The following is a 21,055-nucleotide window of genomic DNA, read 5'->3' on the forward strand; positions in this document are numbered from 1 at the left end:
ATCTGTGGTATAGCTGGTACTCTTTCTACTCCATTCTCTTGCTCTCTTTTGAAAACTAAAGAGAAAATCTGGTAATTGGATCTAAAACTTAACTCATCATAATTTCTGTGACTATGCAGTGTTTTATAGTTAAAATAAAGCCTTGTAATGAATGTAAAGGTATTATCTTTGGTCAATAGCAAAAAATTAAAACCCAGAATAATAGACTAAAAAAAATAGAGACTACAATAAACCAAGTTTATTTACTTAAAACATGTTAGCTTTCTGCACTTTCTCATAACAGTTTTCAAATGCTATTATTATCCAAATGGGGGCTGGTGAGAGCGTTTAAGTAATTCAGTTTTCAAAAGAAGGAAAACATACCTACTTCAGCCAATCAGAGATAAAAGCAATTGAGTTCTACAGATTACAGCAAAATGTGATTTTGCTTCTTTTTGATTCTGCAAGGTTGCAATTTGATAATTGTTATAATAACAAAACCTGATTCATATTTCTGTATTTAGAAGTGCAAAAGAAAACTGTCTGCAACATTTTTAATTTTTCAGAGCCACTGCCCCAGTAGAACAATTAAATGAAAAGGCCACATTTTAAAAAAAATTCGATCCCCATAAAAATGTTAGAAGAATTTTCTTGAAAAACTTTAAAAGTTTAAATTTCTGAAAAATATGTCAGGCAGGATCAGTTCTTCAAATATATGATGGAGCTAGAAAACAGCAAACTGCATAAAAATATGTACACATAACTGAGAAGTGAGAGACAATTATTGGGCACGCATTTCTTTCATCTTAATGCACATTCTTTTCAAACACATGAAAATCTACTATAAGCAGATTGTAGCTTGGAGGAAGCTAAACATTCTGCAAGCACTTCTTATATATTCTTAGACCATTTTCTATTTTGGCAGCACCTCTACAGGACATACTGATAGTGTTCTGTATTTCTATATAGTTTAAGACTTTAAGAAAACTGGTAGGAGAGTACTAATCAAAGACACTTCCACCCCAGACTGCCTGATCACATTGAGGCCATTACAACTAACCCATAGTGAAGAGGAAACTCTGATTTCTTCCTCTACAGTAGTAGGGATAAATAGGAAAAAATAAACATACCAGGCCTCCAGGGAAAAAAACCCTCAAACTACTAAATCCCTACTAAACAGGCCTCACAATGTCACTTCGTTACTTTCTTAATATCAGAAAAAAAAAGCCCAGCAGACTCACAGATACTAATGAAACTGAGAACCTGCTTTTGTGAGATCATTCAACATCTACGTCCTTTTTGTAAGCATTCTTTTATATATAAAAGGAAAATTAGTTTCCATCATCACCTATTCCTCCTAGCAGCTAGTATTACATTCAAACCACTTTTAAGTGATAGTGTGGGTACTGAACCACTATTAGGTATGTATTTGGTACTCTTCACCACAATATGCTCCTGCCCCAACTTTAAGAAGGTGTGGGGCTAAAAAGAAATTTCTCGGAGTGACTTAGACATAGCAAATTGCTGCACCATTTCCATAGCTCTGATCTGTGCAGCCCTGCATGCTTAATTGCTTTTCCCATCACAGCAAATCTAAACGAAACTGTTGGGTGAGCTAATGAGGCAACACACTTTACAGTTTAACAGGGAACTGATATACCCAAATTGAAAGTTCTTATGTTTATATTCTCCACAAGAAGTCATCTACACACATTCAAGCATTTTCTCTTAAAAAAAAAGATATATTTAAATCTTGCTTTAAAATTTTACAGAGTACAGCATCTACAGTAATATGTTAGTATTAAAAAAGTACTCAGTGATGTGTGTGCCATTCAGTTTGCCCGCACAGACTGGATCCCAATAAACAGATTTCTCCAACTGGTGCTCGTACTAGCACTCCCACTAAACAAAACTAGTCCCCCAAGGTCAGCATTATCTAACTTCAGCACAATAGTGTGAGAAAGCTGGTGATGTTGCTGGCTGTACTACATGCTTTCTCTTAGTCATCATCTTTGAAAATACCAGCAACCTATATCCAAACATAGCCAGAGATACACTACAAATACTGTATTTTATGTTATACTTGGACTACATAGTACACATACATGCCACCTTCAATAAATATATACTCAGTAATCTTTTCTAATATATTGCCAAGATGTTTTATTACTATTGGTTTTCAAATTAGAAAACTAAGCTATTCTAATAGTTAAATTAATTAAATGGTTCATTTAATATGTTTTCAATGATAATTTGCACAAGTCCTTTTTCCCTTATCAGTTTCTTAATAAAATATGAAAAGAATATGGCCATATTGATCTAGCTTTCTACACACATTCCTCCTTCAGTAACAGATAATTATGTCAAAAGCAAGACAAATACTCCCAAACCAAATAAACATTAAAGTCCTCCAGGACTACAGGAGTACTGAAGGCAGATATGATGTTGGATATAAGTTGTAAAAAGCATGAAATATTGGAAAAATGAAATTAATGATACCAAAATACATTTAGGTTGTAACTTTTGGCAGTACTTGTTAAAAAAAAAAAAATTTTGCTACTTGATATATCTCCTTTTCTGCTTCTAAAGAAAAAAAAAAATCAAAATAATACTTTAAGAGCATTTAGTTGCTCCATAAATTTTTTTGATATCTTTGATACAGAAACCTATTTCACTGTTTGCTTGAGATTGAAAAAATAAGTTTTAAATATTCTATCAAATATAACACAGAACTTAAATGCAAAGTCAGTTCTGTTAATATCTTGAGAGAGTGAGAAGATTGCTTTTGAAGCTTTCACTTTATATAGGTGGAAAACACCTCTGACTGTCAGTTGTGTTAATGGAGAGAAAATTTCTAATTGTTCTCAGCCCTGCCAAAGAGACGTGTTTTTTGTTTTTGAGATTTTTTTTTAAGATACAAGAACCATCACGTTTCTAGCACATACGTAATTAATTTTTAAGAGCAAGTTTAATTAACTGGTTTTATTGAAGTTAAAAATTAGTGAAAAGATCTGTGCGGTATTTACACTCAAGCTTCAATCTCCCACATAGTTAACAATTAGGGTCACTGCTAATTACAACTACTTGAAACCTAAAACTTATTTTAGAAAACATGTCTTGAACACAGTGGGAGTTACTGAAGAGTCATTGTTGAATAAAGCCTAAAAATGCATGCCATTTCTTTGATAGCATGCCACGGATCTGCAAAACGGTGTCTGAGAGTATAGGAAAACAGTGTCTGAGAGTATAGGAAGTTAATTTCACTGTCCAAAGATGCTCACTAGCTAAAAGAAGGAAGGCAAATAAAACCAGAGGGGATTTTAAAGTCTCTCATGGGTAATTGAAAGCTAGAGTTTTTGTTACTTTCTTATTGGTTTAAAAATTATCAACTAGGAAATGGATTATCCTGGAAGAAGGTACAAAGATGAGAATATGGTAAGAAAATATAGGAATGTCTAATATAAAGTCCTGGATAATTCTATAATGCAGTGATGCAAAGTAGACTACAGGATGGGTATGATAAAATCAGCACTGAAGCATGAGCATAAACAAAACTATACAGAACAAGGAAGAGATAAAACCTCAACTCTGATTATCAAAGATGGGTATGAGACAAATTTTCTTATTACCAAAAGAGGAAAAGAAAAAAAAAAAGAAAAGAAAGAAGAAAACAAATTCAGCAAGTTTAAACATACACAATAATCAAGTAAGAATAAAATAACCTGCTATAAATACAACACAGAGAAATCTGAGTGAGAAATAGGACTCCCCATAGGACTTCAGGAATCCAGATTACAAAGGTAAAACTCAAAGGAGGTGATTTTGTCCAAAGATACACATCTAGCAAACTTTTCAAGTGACTGAAATAGCTATCAACACAGCTGCAGCTTTACTGAGGCAGATACAGAAAACCTGATCTGGCAAAATGAGTTACACACTTGAAAAATTCCAACTGACAAACTATCAGGATGGAGAGGAAGAAAACCTAAGTTCCATGCATTCCTCTCAAATTTAAATTAATTTTGTTAAATTTTAACAAACCTGTGTACTGAAGTGTTTTATACATAACACATAAGAAACAATCCATATCTTGTATCTGCTTTTGTTAATTACTATTTGTCAAAATTCATTACTTTTTCTTAGTAATTCTAACCATACTCTTGACAAAACTTTACATCTCTTACACAGTACTCTGCAGCACTGACTGGAAAACAATAGACGTTAACCTTGATTTAACAAGACTTTCAACAGTGTCTCCCACAACATTCTCACAGACAAACTGATACAGTATGGACTGTGTTTACAGACAGTGCAGTGGACTGCACTGAAAATTGGCTGAGCTGCATGGATCACAGGTTTGTAACCACTCACATGAAATCTAACTGGAGATCAGCCACTGGTAGTGCACTCCAGGAGTTGATACTGTTTAACAACTCCATTAATGACCTGGATGATGGGACTGAGTGCACACTCAGTGAGTCTGCAGACAATAAAAAACTGGGAGGAGTGGCTGATACACCAGATGGACATGCTGCCATTCAGAAGACACTGACAGGCTGCAAAAATGGGCCAACAAGAACCTTATGTTGTTTAACAAAGGGAAATGCAAAGTCCTGCATTTGAGGAGCGATAATCCCATGCACCAGTGCAGGATGAAAGACACAAAATACCATTTAAGCTGAATAGAGAGATTCAGCACCTTTCCCAAGTACAGACTGTTCTTTGTGTGACATTAGTAAAGATCACAGTATCACCAAAGTGGAAAGGCTCCTGTGGAAACTATGCAGCACAACCCGTGTGCTTACAGCTGGTTTACCTAGAGCAGAGTGCTCAGGACCATACCTAGTTGGGTTTGAATACCTCTAAGAATGCTTCAGAGCAGGTGACAGGTTTGTCAAGAGCATATGTATCAGAAGAAGTCTCACAATCACAGGCCACAACTCTCATGGAGGTTTTTAACCACCTCAGTACCTGCTCATGAGACAAAAACACAGACTAAAAGCAATTCAGACTTCTGGAATGTACCAAGGACTTTTTGATGCAGATGCTGGACAAGCAGACTAGGGGGCTGCACCCCTGAGCATGTTAATAATGAATAAAACAGAACTGGTTGGAGACAAAAGCAGTCCTGCCTTAGTGACTAATCTGATCCCCAGAGAAGTCAGGAAGATAAACAGCAGAACAACGACTGGGCTATCATGAAAGCCTACGTACATCTGAAACTATGCACTTGAAAAGACAAGACATACTGTATGTTTGAGAGGATACAGAACCCAACTGTTAAAATGAACAGGCATGTTTTAAAAAGCATAGTAGTGAATATTACTTTTATTTGAAATATTATGAAATTACAGCAATTTCTGCAAATATATCTGGATACAAAAAGATTTATCAGTCAGGAAAGATCTGCCGTATTACTGCTGCTGCCCATAAATTACAAAGGTCAATTACCCCATTTTTCCACCATTTCCTACCTAATACAAGACCTAAATTCTCAAATTGTCTTTTAAAAGAAAGCGATGCATGTATCCACACTACTATACTATCCATATAAGACACCAGCTAAAGGCTTGTCAAGTTAATACAGTACGCACATACACCAGTTACATGCTTAAAAAAATTGCTAACAGCGCTTTACACATGCTGCCTGTAGGGACTTCACTCTAACCGGAATTCTGCATTTTGCTTTAAAGAAGCACTAAATACACAGAAAAAGGTGACAGGAAAGTGTGAAAATGAGAAGACTGATTAACTGCCAACATAACCCTCACGAATACGTAACCATCTGCTGGACAAAAATGAAGGATCTCTGTATTACAGGCAGTTAACAATGTAACATCCCAATACTGTAGGTACAGAAAAGCATATATATTGTGTATAAGAAACCAACACAGAAAAGAAAGGTTTTGTTCTTCAAACACAGTCCATAAATGAATAGATTTGCCTAAGTACAGATTTTCTATCATTCAAAAGTAAAATTAAACTGGCAGTTAGGAGCTATGAACACGAGCACCTATCTTTATAACTTTTATAACCAACAAGGAAAGATGAAATAGATGAGTAAATCTTACTCATATGTTTCATTGAAAACAATCACTCTAGAACAACTTGGAAGGCCGCAAAGTGATAGAGAAGTAATTTAGGATCTTAAAAGATCTTCTTACAGAAAAATCTATTTCAGTTATAGTCCACTAACATTTTTTGGTCTTTTCCCCCCCCTAAAACTCTTCCTTTTCTCATTGCTTTCATTGACTCTTGAAAGACCATTAAAACTACTTCCCTTGCATAAGTAATATCCTGTACTTGTGGATCATCTCAAAGTATCAGTCGGTTTTAGAAATGACTACATTGGGAGCGCATGTGAATAGCTGTAAAATATTTCTACATTTGTTCATGCTGTCTAAGAAGACTCCATCAACACACTTTTCTGTGCTTCTGAATAAAGTAAAATTCAAGATAATAAAATGCACTGGTTTGAGCAATATTAGGTATAGCTATTTAAACCAACTTAAAATATTTGTTAATGGTCTTCTAAGGGTTAGTCCACTTACTTTAAATATTCACAGTATGTAGGACAGCATATGTATTCTACTGTTTCTGTAAGATTTATACCCTTTGGAAATGATAAGCATCTGTTGTGTGACAGGTGATTACTATGGTTCTAAGCTTTTATATTAAGGTAGAAAATGGAAAACCAGAAGTTAATTGGTGTCTGACCATTTGCATTGTGAATTAGTGACTAAGAGCAATTCTGAGAGTAGTGGTCAATTCCTTTCCCCTCATCCTCAGAAAAAGTAATCATAATTTGATTTATAAAGAAAATTATCTGCCCTTAGGAGATAATTTTACATAATTATAGAGACTGTTTCTATCTTTACTATCTACATGTTAAATCTCAGACTATTTCCATCTTTACTATCTACATTTCAAATCTCTATTACCTGTTTTTTGTTTATTATATATTCCACCATCCCCCTGGACTTGTTTTCATACCTCTCAAGGATACAAAACAAAAACGACTTCAAAACCAAGGTTTCCATTTTCTGTCTTATTTTACAGATATCCCCCAAAAAGAGAAAAAGGCATTAAATTATCAATTTTATTAATAAATATTGTGATTAGCAATGCATCAAGCATTATTAGAAAAGTATCACAAAAATGCATAATTTTATTGTTTGCCCTTTTTCTCAAAATCTTTGAATACAAAATGTCTTTAGAAACAACCCCCTAAAAATAGATTAAACACAACTGCAAATAGGCTACTGAGCATTATGGTTCTTATGTAAACTGCTTTCTTATATCAGTACATATGATTTTAAAAATATGATTTTATTGTCTTTCTGTGTCTGTATTTGGGATACTTTAGCGAATATTAAAATATCAAAATATTAAATTAACAAAAGCTGGCAATCTCATACTTTTCTAGGAACTTACAGTGCTAATAAATAAGTGTACAGTTTAAAGGAAAAAAAAAGGCCATTACAAGGGAACAGTGTTGGACCTTACCACACTGCACTATGAACAGTATCACATATAAAAAACAGGACACTCCCTGAAAGAGAGCAAAACTTACAAAGGCAGAAAAAAATCCTCAAGGAAGTTATTACCTATTCACTACAGAGAGTGAAGAAACAAATAAACTTACCACTTTTAGTAGTGAAAGAATACAGAGGATTCAGTGGAGTGCTCAGAGTGCCAGGCAGTCTTAGCTTGGAGTGTGGTGACAGTGATGATGGCGCAGGAAGTGAGAGATTTGTGCTCGCCTGTAATAGGAAAGACAAATCAGAAAGTGAAGTGTAACTTCCTGGGTTACTTACTGATGCAACAGATAGAAGGGAAATATTTGCTTACTGTAAGGAACTATTAAATTCCAATTTCAATTATGGAGTTTTTTGTTTGTTTGTATGTTTCCTTTTTTATTTTTAGAATATTTGGAGACACCACTTGGTAAAATTACTGATACAGCTATAAACTGATTTAGATATTTATATAGGGACACACTCTCAAGCAGTGCAAACAATGGAGCAGAATTGTTTGAACTCCATCTCATTGCATCTTTCTGCATAAAACTAAAATTATATTTATGTATGGTTATAAACAAATAAATGTAACTTTTCATTTTCCAGTACTGAAAGTACACTACATCTACAAAGAGATTACTCAAACCCAGAATGAGAGGGAAAAAACATAATCTTAAACCAGTCCTAACACAAAGCTGATTTCTGCAAATCTATAAAGCATATTTAGACCAAAACACCAGACACTTCCTTTATGCAACCTACAGAAAAAACATCTGCTATCCTAATTTCCACAGCAAAAAAGATAATGTAGTTAAAATGTGGTTTGATATGGAGCTTCTTGATACACATGGAGCTATCATAAATCAGAAACCTTTCCAAAACTTTACTCTTGACATATTACCCACTAATCTCCACGTAAAAACCAACAATATTACAGTTTTTTCTTAATCCAATTGAGAATTTTACTGTTTGTTAAACGAATTTTCACTACTACAGTAACACAGCCAAAGAAGAGGGAAAATAGGCCTTAGATAAAATATTGAAGCAAATATTCAAGCAAAATAGATTCAGATGCTCAAATTTTTGAGAGTTATTTACATAAAACAACATAATTCTTGACAATTTCAGGAGTCAAGCCAAGAATTCAACCTAGAATAAATACATATGGTCACTAAATACAACTAAAAGCCCACAATCAGTGGAGCACTTCCTTTGGCCTCAGTAAACTCCAGATCAGGCCCTTCAACTTCAGCTGTGCGCCAAAACAGAACACTGACATTTTGCAAATTTTCAATCTACTGGCTCGTAAATTCTATTTAAAGAAACAAGACAGCTAAACCAAAGTGAATCCATGGATTATTTCCAGAAGTCATATAATTTCTATATACTACCACTTCTATCATTTAATAAATATTAAGCAATTCAACAGGTTTCAATAACGCATACTATTTGGCCATTGGCAGGTGTATTGAGATGCTGGTAATACAGCACTAAAACTGTGTTGAGTAACTTGACTGGGCCATAGAGGGTATCTGCTATCTCGTCTGTATTACTACATCAGACCTTCATCTTAATGTATCTGTTCTTTGTGCAGCAATATAGATTTAATTTTACTGAAAGATGTTAAAGTAAAAGCTGTCTTTTGTTAGTTAAGTACTCCCTCAGCAGCTGTATGCAACTGTACTCCAAAAGTGACCAGAGATAAAAGATAGAAAATGAGACCACTGAACATGATTAAAAAGAAATAAAAATTAAACCAGCTAGATTTTATTGAAGTGTACAGATTTAACAGAATGTTAGTAAACAGTAGTTGTGAAATGTAAGCAGAAGAGGCCTGTTTTTCTGAACAGCAAAATAAATCTGGTTTTCTTACATTTACATATGCAACTGACTAAGATGCGATAATGTTTTCTCTGATCCATAAAAATACAGTGTAAAGTCATTAGCTTATATGTTTACTCAAAGACAAAAATAATCTGTTCTGCAAACTTGTCAAGCTCAGATTTCCAGTCTCATCTTCTTTTACATACTGCTAGCTCTAGGGAGAGCCCTTCTGCAGTAAGACAGATGAGAAGATCTCCCCCTTGCATGAATTTCTTACTGAGTGCACACTATACCATCAATGGTACAAACGTATGTTTTCCAGTGAAGTATACTCACGGCATTATCTTTCAAATCTGCTATTAAAAAGTTGATTTCAGACCCTACCAGGGAATGAGGACAGGTTGAAAACATCAGACACTGGAAATCAAACCAAACACAGCAGAGCAAACTATTCAGAACTAGCACTTTCACAGACACTTCCCCAGCTCAACCTGGAGGGAAAAACAAATTACAGGAGAAATTTCTTGACTGTGGTGCTTGAATGAATAGGAGATGTGGAATTCTGTATATAAATTATTCCTGTATAGTATTTAATTCACTTCTCTTTATTTATCTGCTGTACTACCCAAATACTCTCATGAATTCCAAATATCATTCTTTGAAATGAAATGGACACATACATTAGAAGACTGAATGCATGGTCCTGAACATTTAAGAAAGTCAGCCTTTTTAAAATGCAAAATAAGTTCTATCTCACAACCCTTCTCCAAGTCCTTAAAAGCAAGATAAAAAAAAGTTTTAGTATCCCTTTTTTATAAAAACTGAAGTTTTAAATTTAAGCAGTCTAATAGGAGTGATTAATTCCTGCACTTAATGGCAGTGAAAATTAGCGCAGATGAGCTATATAAGACTGCCCATCTAAAGTAAACACAAAATCAGAGTTTTAATGACCTTTCTGCCACCAGCTCTTACATATTAGTTAAATTTCTAAAAGGCCCAAAGTGGAAAAGAACCCGCAGCATTATAACACAAGAAGGATCAGCTCAGCTAATAAGTAAGGCCTAATGATTCAGCAGACTGTTTCCACTTGAAGTATACTGTCCTATGAAGAATAATTAATTCTCCTGCAACAGACGGACATAAGACTACCTACAGAACACAATGAAGCAATCATTTCTTTTTGAAATATGTGCTGTGGGAAGGCATTGCTAAATACCTTTACAACGAGTGAAGTTGGCTAAGATAGGCAACCATCAATCTACTTATTTTTCACAATAGGCTCTGCTTGCTTCATACACAAACCACAGCTTTTATCAAAGACACAGTTTACTCCTATCCTGAATTGAGTAAAACTCAGTTATAACATTCATGTAGCTTTTGTAGAAAAAGAATGCCTACATAATGTTTGCCAAGTTTAAACAAAGCTGATTTGAATTTTCTTTTTTGTTAGGGCAGCTCTATGCAAATTATGTAAATCTACATTTTCAGTGGAACTAGTTTTCACGTTAAAAGTGAATTGCTTGAAACAAAAACAGAATACTGAAAGACTTGACAAGCTGACAATAACTATTTCTCTCTTTTTCCACAGAATGCAATTTTATAACCTTTGCAATCAATATAATCAGCATTTCCATATATACTTGCAAGCCAAATCAAGTTGGCCAGCTCTATACTACCTCTTATGCTTTTAGTTTTAGGCTTCTCTTTTGAAACCTTAGATCTCTAGGACACTGGTTTTAAAGACAGCTTAAAAATATTATTAAACCGTGATTCTGCAGAATTTAAAAGCTGAAAACTGAATTTGAAATAGAAACAAATCAGAAATCACAAAACGCTTATACCTTATTGATGCAACCCAAGGTACAAGCTTGTGGATTCTCTCACAGTACCTACTATTGTAATCAATTCTGGCACAGTATTAAATACACTTGAAGAACAACAAAAAAAAATAATTTGAAACACGTGCAAGCATTTCCATATATAGGAAAGAGTACTTTCACATTCTAGTTGTCTAATATCATACTTAAAACCCTGTGAGTATCAGAATTTTGGTAACCACTTTGATAACCATTTAATAACAATTTCCAGAAATACATTATGAAGTAAAGAATGGAAAAGACAATCAAACTTTCAATAATTTGCAAGTATTTAGATATTAAGAGATGAGGCAGCCAACATATAATTAATTCTAGGACTAGTACTACAGAGAATGCACATATGCTTAAGCGCTTAAGCGCTACAAAGGTTTTTTTCCCCTTCAAATTATAGCATGAATATCTTGACACCTAAAACCCACCATTTCAGAGCTAGGATATTATACCTTCAAAGGAAGACCTTCTCCCTATACCTACATACCTCACCTCCCTGTTATACAAAGTTAGAAACAGGTATTTTGATTGCTAGAAGGAAGAGAAAGTTTAAATACATGTACAGGAACACTGAATGACAAGTTCTTTCAGTGACTAGAGATGGGTTAAGTGTTTTGCTATCAAAAACTTCTGTGAATAGAAACATACGCTAGCATTATTTCCCTGCGACAGAAACAAGTAATAATTGCTGCCAAGGTTCACTATACCCTAATTTCTCTGTGTGGTAAAGAAGCCCATTATACATTCTGGTTTGTGAATTGCTAAAGCTTTAACCCAATATTCAACTTTTGGCTCTAATTACACATTTTCTGGGCTAACAAGAATGGCAAAGTTGCAAAGGAGAAATAAGAAAACTTCCTCTATGATTCATTAAGGTTCCTGTTTAGGTAGTAAAGAAGAAAAAGAAAAAAGTAAGGAAAACATTGGTTAGAAAGGGAGCTGGAAAGGGGGCACTTGTCACAACAAACCCCCCCCGCGCTTATACAGGATCAGAATATTCTCTACTTCTAATTGGCTTAAACCAAATTTTAATGTAGTCACACTATATTTCAAATTACATATCTAAGTTGTAGACCTCCAAACTTTGCACTTACAAGTTAATTTTATATCCATTAGTTACTGCTGGGAAGTTTACACACACTGAACCCAGAAACCCCTATCTGCTGTTGGGAGATTCCAGCACCTCTGTCTCATAAGACATGACCCCGGGTGTAACCTCAGGCCAGGTTTACTGTCTACAAGGTATGCTGCCTACAGAGTTGTCCCAAAATGGTAACCCCTCAATGTCTGTGACAAAGCACTGGCAGGCAAACATGACCCAACGTACAGTACAATGCCTACATAGTTTCCAGTTCTCTTATTTTTCACATCAGACAAATATGTACAAGATAACACCTGCGTTCATTTGGCTTTTCATATTCCAACTTGCTACTCTACATGTGGCTTTATTAAAGGCTCCTTTCTTTGTTTTCACTTGTCTGTACTCAGATGTATTAACGCATTCTCATATACATTAGCTGGGTAGCAATCTGTCCGATTCCTACTTCAACAAACAGTTTTGTAAATCATTTATGTGAGTATACATTCTAACAAGCCTTCCAGTAAAGCCTACACTTACATATATGCATATTTTTCACATGAAAGAGTTGCACAAATGTACATGCATACACATACAAATCTGTAATTCCCAATGACAAATTAATACAAATTTTAGGATTTAGTGTTGATGTAACACTAAACACTCTGGGGATGTCCAGAATCTGATAATGCAGGCAGGCAATACTGTACCCACATGCAAGAAATGATTCAATCTCTGCTTGGAAAGGAGGTATCAGTGTCCCCCAGGTTTCATGTTGGATCACTGAAAAGATGAGTATCAAGAGCCTTTCAAAGAAAAGAAATCTCCCAATTTCTCAGTGGTTCATAAAGTCCTGAAAGCAAGTATGCATCACTCCTATGTTACAGACGTCAGACTGAATGTGGACTCTTTTAACCACCATCCCGTACTGTTTGGAAACCCACAAGGTGAGAAGACTCGGATGATCTTTCTGACATCTCCCATATATGTATTAATCCATGGGTAGAGAATTTGGAGGATGTGCTGCCCAAACCCTTGATCGTAAGAAAATTCCAGTGGCTGAAAGTTACTCTCTCAAACACAGTTTGTTAGGCTTATCACAAGCCTAACAGCTGTAGCCTTACCTATTTCATCTAGCTACATGATTCCACGGAACCATGTTAAATCTGAACCGCTGGCTAATCAGGGACTGAACAGTTACAGTGATAAATACACCCATAAATTCATTATCCCTGACTTCTTCCTCAGAGAACAAGACATCCAGAAGAGTAAAAATAATTTCTTCTGGAATGCCTTCCTAGAGTACTTGCCCCAGACACAAGGTTACATGCTCCAGTCTCTCCATATTGTGTCTCTCTGACTAATAAAAAACTTAAATCCCTAAAAGCATGACAGTAGCCACAGCATCTTCTGCAATAACTGCTTTCATCTACTCATCTGCTTCTTTAATTAAAATTACTGCCAATTCCAAAAGTTTTTATTAGCAATTCAGGTATTAAGAAACAACATGAATAGCAAAACAAATACCCTTCCCAAACACTTCTCCTCCCTCTTGGTCAGTCTCAACTTTGCTTCAGCCGCTTTTCTCCTCTCCTTTCTAGTCCCTAGTCTCCTTGCTTTTGCCATCATGTTACACTTTAGCAAGGCAAAGGGCGGTGCAGGTTAGTATATAGTGGCTTGCTCTTTTTGCTTCTCCTTGTTTCTTACTCCTTTCAATTGCTTTAGTGCAGGTCCTCTGAAATCCCCTTAGGGATGGATTCCTCCATGGGTTGCAGTAACTTCAGTACCCAGGAGTAACCAAACAGGAGGTTGCAGTACTTTCTCCTGTGATTTCTTTTGTGTGTCCATACACATGTCCTGTCTTTCCCTTCATGCCTACTTTGTTACCTCCCTGTAACTCCATCTGTGCACCACTTTGTGTCTCCTGCACTCCCTTCATACCTCAGCGTCTTTTGCACCTCCTCACATCCCTCCTCCTGTGTTTCCACTTGTGCCTTCTGGCATGTTTTTCTTTGCGTTTCTTCCTCTGCTCTGGTGTCTTCTATCCCTAATAGCTACTGACCTATCTTAAACACATTTTTACAGAGGTGTCATATGCTTTCCTGTTTGGTTTCAATTTTGTTTGTGCAGTGGATCCATACTGTCCTTCCTGGAGCTGGCTGGAAACACCTGTGCTCAGCACAGGGCAGTCCATGATGTCCTCCCCTACACGTCAGCCCCGAACCCCTACACACACACCCCACCACCCCTACTGTGAAACCCTGGCCATTTATGCTGCATACAATTGTAAAGGTGAATAATGGAGAAAAAAAAAAAAGGTGCAAAAAAAGAAAAATAATTTCCTAAAGCTCAGCCATAATGACCTATAGAGTAAATCCTAAATTGCAATTGTATGTATGGCAGTAGGTGTTGACAAAAAAAATCCCTTGTCATCAAATATTTAATAAACAAAAAAAACTTTTATATGATTAATTTCTTCTAAAGAGCTACTTACAGGTGCATTAATATTAGTGAGAGAGATACTAATTTCTGAAGAACAGATAGCAAGACAACATACACATGTTTTGCTACGTATACCAGTCCAGAATATGAATTTTGGCTGAGAAGACCATATACTTCTGGAAATAAATTAAATTTGACTTACCGTAACAGAATCAAGTTTTTGTTTCACCTTCTGCATTCTCATTGATGCTCTTGCAACACTGATAAACTGATCTGCTGGAGACATCACCAAACTTTTTTCTGCAGGAATTTCAGAAAAACTATTTAAGAACTGTGGCCCTCTTGGTGCAGCTGTGGTAAGTGATGAACTGAGATCTTTTATGAGTTCAGCTTCCTGTTGTGCAACTGTAGAAATAACCAATATCTACGTGTCAGGTGAAACTTTATGATGCCATGGACAAAAACCCCATAATTGAATGATGGTTGCATTTCGCCAGCCATGTCTTCAGTCGAACACCATCAGAACCTGTGCTAATAGTGCTATACCAAAAACCTGAAACAGAAATTTTCTCCATACTACCCCATTTTCCCCTGGCTCTTCCTCATCACAATGTCTCTTAAAAGGGGCTTTTAAATATTTATGACACTGCCTATATGTGATAAAGTGCTGTAAAAAAATCACACAGGATGACATACAGTAACAAGTTTAAACTTGAGACTGCAAGGGACCGCTGGTGATTGGCGAGGCCAAAGCCCCTGCTCAAAGCAGGGTCACCTAGAGCAGGTTGTTCAGGGTCACGGTCCAGTGTGGTTTTGTTAGCTCCCAGGATAAAGATATCCATTATCATCACATGACTGTTTCCTTTTTCCTCCAAAAGAAGTACAAATACTAGCAAATCACTTCTAAAAATATTTACAGGTGTATATAAAAAAAATTGTACTGTACCTTTATAATCATGGATGTATACAAGTATTGGCTGGTTTTGACCAAATGCACAAAATGATACCATGTGCTCATGTGGGTGAAAAGCAACATCACGAAGTGGAGATGTGAAGGAAAGTTCAGAATATATGGCCACCTGATCTCCTACAGAAGTGAAATATGTTTATTAATACCATGGAAGCATATTTGATGCAGCAAAATAGCAGTCGGTTAAGGCTTGTATTACTACAGTGCACTGACTGCCACTGTAAATAAATACTCCTAAGTAAACTTCCTTACTGAAAAGTAGTGTTTGGTATAAGAGGAAAAATTATCACATGTTTTGAAGTTACTGAATAAGTCAGAAAAGTCAGTGATGTGGCAACAGCTGCAGGAAACCCCAGAGGATGCAGCAGGTTAACTGAGTTCTCTTGTTCTGATAAACAAGTTCTGGAAAGGTGGCGTTCCACAGTATTTGTTTGTGCTTGCATTTTGCCCTAGATACTATCTTGGTTGTGGATTTTGACTATATAATGCTGACAACAGGAATGAAAGTTGAGGACAAAATTACTAGAAAAATAAAGTTAGCTCTTCAGTTGATGGCATTATGGATGCAAATACAGTGTGTAAGCAAGAGTCAAAGCCCAGTAAAAACATACTAATAACGAAGTTTGTCCTTCCCACTTTTATTCTTTAAGTTTTCAGACAAATTATGTAGCTTCACAGATGCAAGCCAATATTTTTGGAAATGTAGAAAGAAATTAAAAACACAACTGTTGGTTAACTGCCAGCTGGAAAACATTTACTTTTTCATTTTTAAAAATTATTTAGATCATAATGGGAGACAGAATATCATGTCATCAAAAAGTGTATTCTGCTGCCTTTTACTATTTGTCCCTTTCACCTCGCTGCACAACGAAGACGACAAACTCTTAATCTTACATTTGCTTAATATTCTTCCAGAAAGATCTTGACACCTATTTTGAAACAACTGGGGAATAGCAGACAAAGAAAACTTGCGTTCCAAAGGCCAAAAATATTTATAGTCTCTGACCACTCTTGGGAAACAGATGAAGTGTTTCTCAGCAAAAGCCTAATTCCCAAAACCATGAAAGCACAGCAGAAAGACTGATTTGACATTTTTGTGCATTCTGTTTTAAGATCCTCATCCACATGTAAAGAATTGCAGTATTTTAATTCCCTCTAGAGAATTAAAACTTAGAGATTAATAATATCTACTCACAAGGTGGGGCTAAGTCTCTAGGATTCAAGAGCATATTAGGGAAGTTTTATTCCGTATCAAAAGTGTTTCAATGAAGCTTACAAACCCTTTGTCCCCTGACAACCTGACTTTAGACCATAAAATAATGTTACCTGTTTCTGGATTCCAAACATAAGCCCTTCCATCTTCACTTCCAGAAAATAGGAATGTACCACATGGTGTTAAGGTGCTGTGAATCTTTTCTCTGTAATTTGTAGCACCTATGAGTTTCTTTGTAGCCAAGCTATGAAATGAAGAATAGTTTGCAAATGTAGCAGATACTCTCAGAATAGACAATATAATTTCTTACATGTCAGGCTGCTCATCTATTCCTCAGAAAAATGAATACAGCTTACATCCCAAATAGATACACAAGCACCCACATTTGCTGAGTGCAGTGTTTACCTTTTCTTTTCCTGGTTTTCATAATGCATCTGAAATTATAGATGAAAGTGTACATCCTTGCCTTTCAGCAGAAAACAGATCTAGAGATCTAGAGAATCTAGAGATCTAGATCTACAGAAAACAGATCTAGAGAATAGATACAGATGTAGTAATTAGCATTTTCTTGTTCCTGGGGGCTTTGCAAAAAATGGGAAATTGGCACCATTACCCCAAGTTCTGCCAAAAGAAAGTTTTCATTATGCTTCCTGAGCTTGATTTTACCCCAGTAGTGCTTAAATTCATACAGCAGCTGTCTTTAACTCTTCACGCTAACACATCCTTTGTTAGAAAACCAGCAGCAGAATCAACAAATTTCAGAGATCAATCACAGAATGCTTTGGGTTTGAAGGGACCTTAAAGGTCATCTGGTTCCAACCGTCCTACCACAGGCAGGTACACTTTCCACTAGACCAGGTTGCTCAAAACCCCATCCAACCTGGCCTTCAACACTGCCAGGGATGGGGCAGCCACAACTTCCATAGGCAACCTGTTCCATTGCCTCACCACCCTCATCGTGAAGAATTTTGTTCCTGATATCTAATCTAAATCTACCCTCTTCCACTTTAAAACCATTATCAACTACATGTTGATTTACTATTAATACTAGTTTGCAACTTAGGTATCCTAATCTTTTTTCAGTGAAACACTACTGGTCAGCATAGTAATAATGACCTACTAATGAACTATGGTCAAACAGTTTGTAGGCATCCAGTAGGAGAGAGCCTACAAAAGGATTTAGAGAAGCAAAGCCAGCTTGCAAGACACTGGTACATCTCAAGCGTGAGGTACAGACTGGGAAGAGATATGACAGTTCAAAATGGAGGCTAACACAGCAGATATACTACAATGCAAAATTTGAGGCAAGAAGAATGGCAACAGCCCACCATAGCCCTCAAATACTAATTTTTAAAATGTGTTACTGCAGAACCAATGAAGGTATGCTGGAAAAGTGCAATACAGTTAATGATAGAAAAAACATTTTAAACAATATTCTGAATACAATCATATCTGTAAGCAAAGGAAAGGATGCTTTAATGATTACAGTGGAAGACCATATTATCTCAAATAAGAGCTTTAGCTGTGTGAATAAGAAAGATAGGATCTCCAAGACGTCACGTAGAACAGCTCTGCAAGATGTAAAGCTAACCTGCGTCTCAAACCCTAAGGAGAGGTCTGAAACAAAATGAAATCCCTGATCACATACCTGAGTGACAGGACAGCAGCATTATCCAAAAAGATCAAAAAAAAAGCAAGTTGAAAGAGCAAAGTTAAGAACAACTATCTGTCAATCAAAGTGAATTGTGTTGATCTCTGACCTCCACCCCCTCTTTTCTCATGCAGTGAATGAACAGTTAATGCTGACGTGTAAAGTTATCACTGCTGGGTATCTGACCCTGTGGTTTATTGGCAGACTAAAGCCAAAGTAACTGTGGGCTGCAGGGAAAGCGGCAGTCCTGCTGCTGTCCTCTCCACCCTTATTTTCCCAGGCTCTCCATCATTTCTTCTCTTGTGCTTGGGCAGCTATCTGATGGGTTTGATCAGATAGTTGATAAAAATGAAAATTAATCATTTGTATTTGTAGACTGATTTTTAGTTGGATCAGTTTACTGATCTGACTTACCCTGCATCAAAAGATCTCTACAGAAATGATAAGAAGGAAACACCAGGAATACATGGCCAAAGGTATGGGAGATAGGAGATGGTGTGTTCTGTGGATAAACTGGCTTAAAATAATTGTGAAATTGCTCCCCATATTAACCCTTTCCTATAGATTAATATGAATTTGCATTTTTCTCTCTCAAACAAAAACTCTCTGCACTTTTTAGGAATGCAAGTGAAAGAAGAACACTATCGGCTTCAAAAGCTTAAGATTCCCTCTATTAATCCACTGATTTCATGCTTCAACTGAGCAGGTATTTGAGACCCCTAGGATGGTCATTGTAATTTATCATTTACAGGAAAAGATGTAAGACACTGTACTGGAAAGTCTTCTGCTAGTTCATATATCCAACCCAACAGAGCCATAGAACTGTTTAGGTTGGAAAAAACCTTTAAGATCATTGAGTCCAACCATTAACTGAGCACTGCCAAGTCCACCACTAAACCATGTTTCTAAGCACCACATCCACACATCTTAAATACCTTCAGGGATGGTGACTCAACCACTTCCCTGGGCAGCCTGTTCCAGCACTTAACAACCCTATCAGTGATGAAATTTTTCACAATATCCAGTCTATACTGAGAGAGTATAGATGGTTTATCATTGTGCTACAATAGTAAATGTATTTCCCCAAGGTAATTTCATGTAGAACACCACGGACCTTTGATTTTCTGCATGGTGAGGAGAGGAAGGGAACCCATGAAATTAAGGATGAATCACTTAGAAACAGCGTTCGTATCTTTAATGTGACTTTTGGAAAGAGAATATTGAGGTACGTATTCTCAACGTGTGTTAACTGATAGGAACGAGACTCTTCTCAAAGTCATTCACTGAAAGGACAAGAGGGAATGGACATAAATTGAAACACAGAAAATCCCATTTAAAATTAAAAGTGTTTTTACTTTTGAGGGTGAATGAGCACTAAGACATCTTGTTCACAGAAGCTGTACACTCTCCATCCTTCAAAACCCAACCAGGCAGAGCTTTGAACAACATGCTGCCATGCTTTGGTTACTGGGATTGGACTGGACACTCTTCAGCCCCAGTGACACAAGTTATTCTGTGGTCCCCTTTTTAATTGTAGCTTATTATTAAAAAATCATGTTTATAGCTATTACAAATTAGAAAATCATCACAAACTAAGTTAAAAATACCTTACAGACTACTTAATATACCATAAAACATACATCACTGCATTTTTCAGTATTTATGAAATCATAATCTTCATTCTATTTTATCATCAAAATACTCTTCCCAAAGCCTTAACAATGAGAAACTAATGCACAAATAGATGTTATAGTTTCACAGTATTTTTATGTCCAAATTGCATTTTTAAAAGTTAATTCAATCTTGTGGAGACTAGTGTCTTCTCTTTCAGGCCACCTTAAACTCTCAAGTAATCTAGTAATTTTTGGATAAAAGATTTACTCAGTATCACAGAAAAGGTCTGTAATACAGCAGTGTTTTGAAACCATTTCCAAGCCCTCATATTGCTATCTTTATTAGGACTTCTTTCTTCTCTACAACTACATGTTTAATAGTTTTATTGCACTTTATTTTCTCAAGCAAATTTTAAAACAAAAAGGAAGTCTGCACTTGTCATCAAAAATCTACTCACATTCTGAGATCCATGATTCTGAGCGTACTGTCTTTGGCATGGATTAATAAACGCCTTCCATTTGGATGCACCTCCAAATGATTTATTGGTGTTCCTTTAATATCATTTTCTTTGATTTCCTACAGAAAGAAGGAAAATGAAGTAAAAAAAAAAAAAAATCTAACTTTGTACTTAAACCACATGTTTTTACACATTACTCTTAATTTTTCCCTTGCATTAGTCTTTTTCTGCCCACTTTGTTCTATTTGTTTAAGGAAAAAGTTTGTTCCTATATTAAGACATTATATTCTAGGCAATCAACTTTTCACAACCTCAAGGCAGATTGTGCTGTGAATCTGAACTTCTGAAACACAGCTGATGACAGAAATGTTGACTGAGCATTAGTTCTATAAAGTATGAAAAAAGGTGATTTGTAAAGCCTGTGGTCTGTTTCATTGCT

General features: G+C 35.9%; 1 protein-coding gene across 6 annotated transcripts in view; it reads right to left on the reverse strand.

The window, feature by feature from the left end:
* Positions 1 to 21,055, reverse strand: part of AHI1 (Abelson helper integration site 1) — an 87,814-nt gene that overhangs the window by 36,964 nt on the left and 29,795 nt on the right. For 4 of the 6 annotated variants that reach the window (XR_009968684.1, XM_062639623.1, XM_062639624.1 and 1 more), the window contains exons 15-19: positions 20,617 to 20,735; positions 17,008 to 17,138; positions 15,658 to 15,798; positions 14,914 to 15,116; positions 7,625 to 7,742 (exon numbers count right to left, since the gene is read on the reverse strand). Coding sequence is in view for 5 of the 6 variants with exons in the window: in XM_062639623.1 (XP_062495607.1) it covers positions 7,625 to 7,742; positions 14,914 to 15,116; positions 15,658 to 15,798; positions 17,008 to 17,138; positions 20,617 to 20,735 (712 nt within the window). In the remaining variant the exon portion in view is untranslated. Of the gene's footprint in view, positions 1 to 2,749; positions 2,850 to 7,624; positions 7,743 to 14,913; positions 15,117 to 15,657; positions 15,799 to 17,007; positions 17,139 to 20,616; positions 20,736 to 21,055 lie in introns of those variants that run through there. The other 2 variants (XM_062639627.1, XM_062639625.1) reach the window with 2 other exon arrangements.

This window comes from Pezoporus occidentalis, unplaced genomic scaffold (assembly GCF_034315485.1).
Source record: "Pezoporus occidentalis ecotype Australia unplaced genomic scaffold, CSIRO_AGI_Poc_V1 ctg61, whole genome shotgun sequence".
In the NCBI taxonomy this organism is placed as follows: Eukaryota; Metazoa; Chordata; class Aves; order Psittaciformes; family Psittacidae; genus Pezoporus; species Pezoporus occidentalis.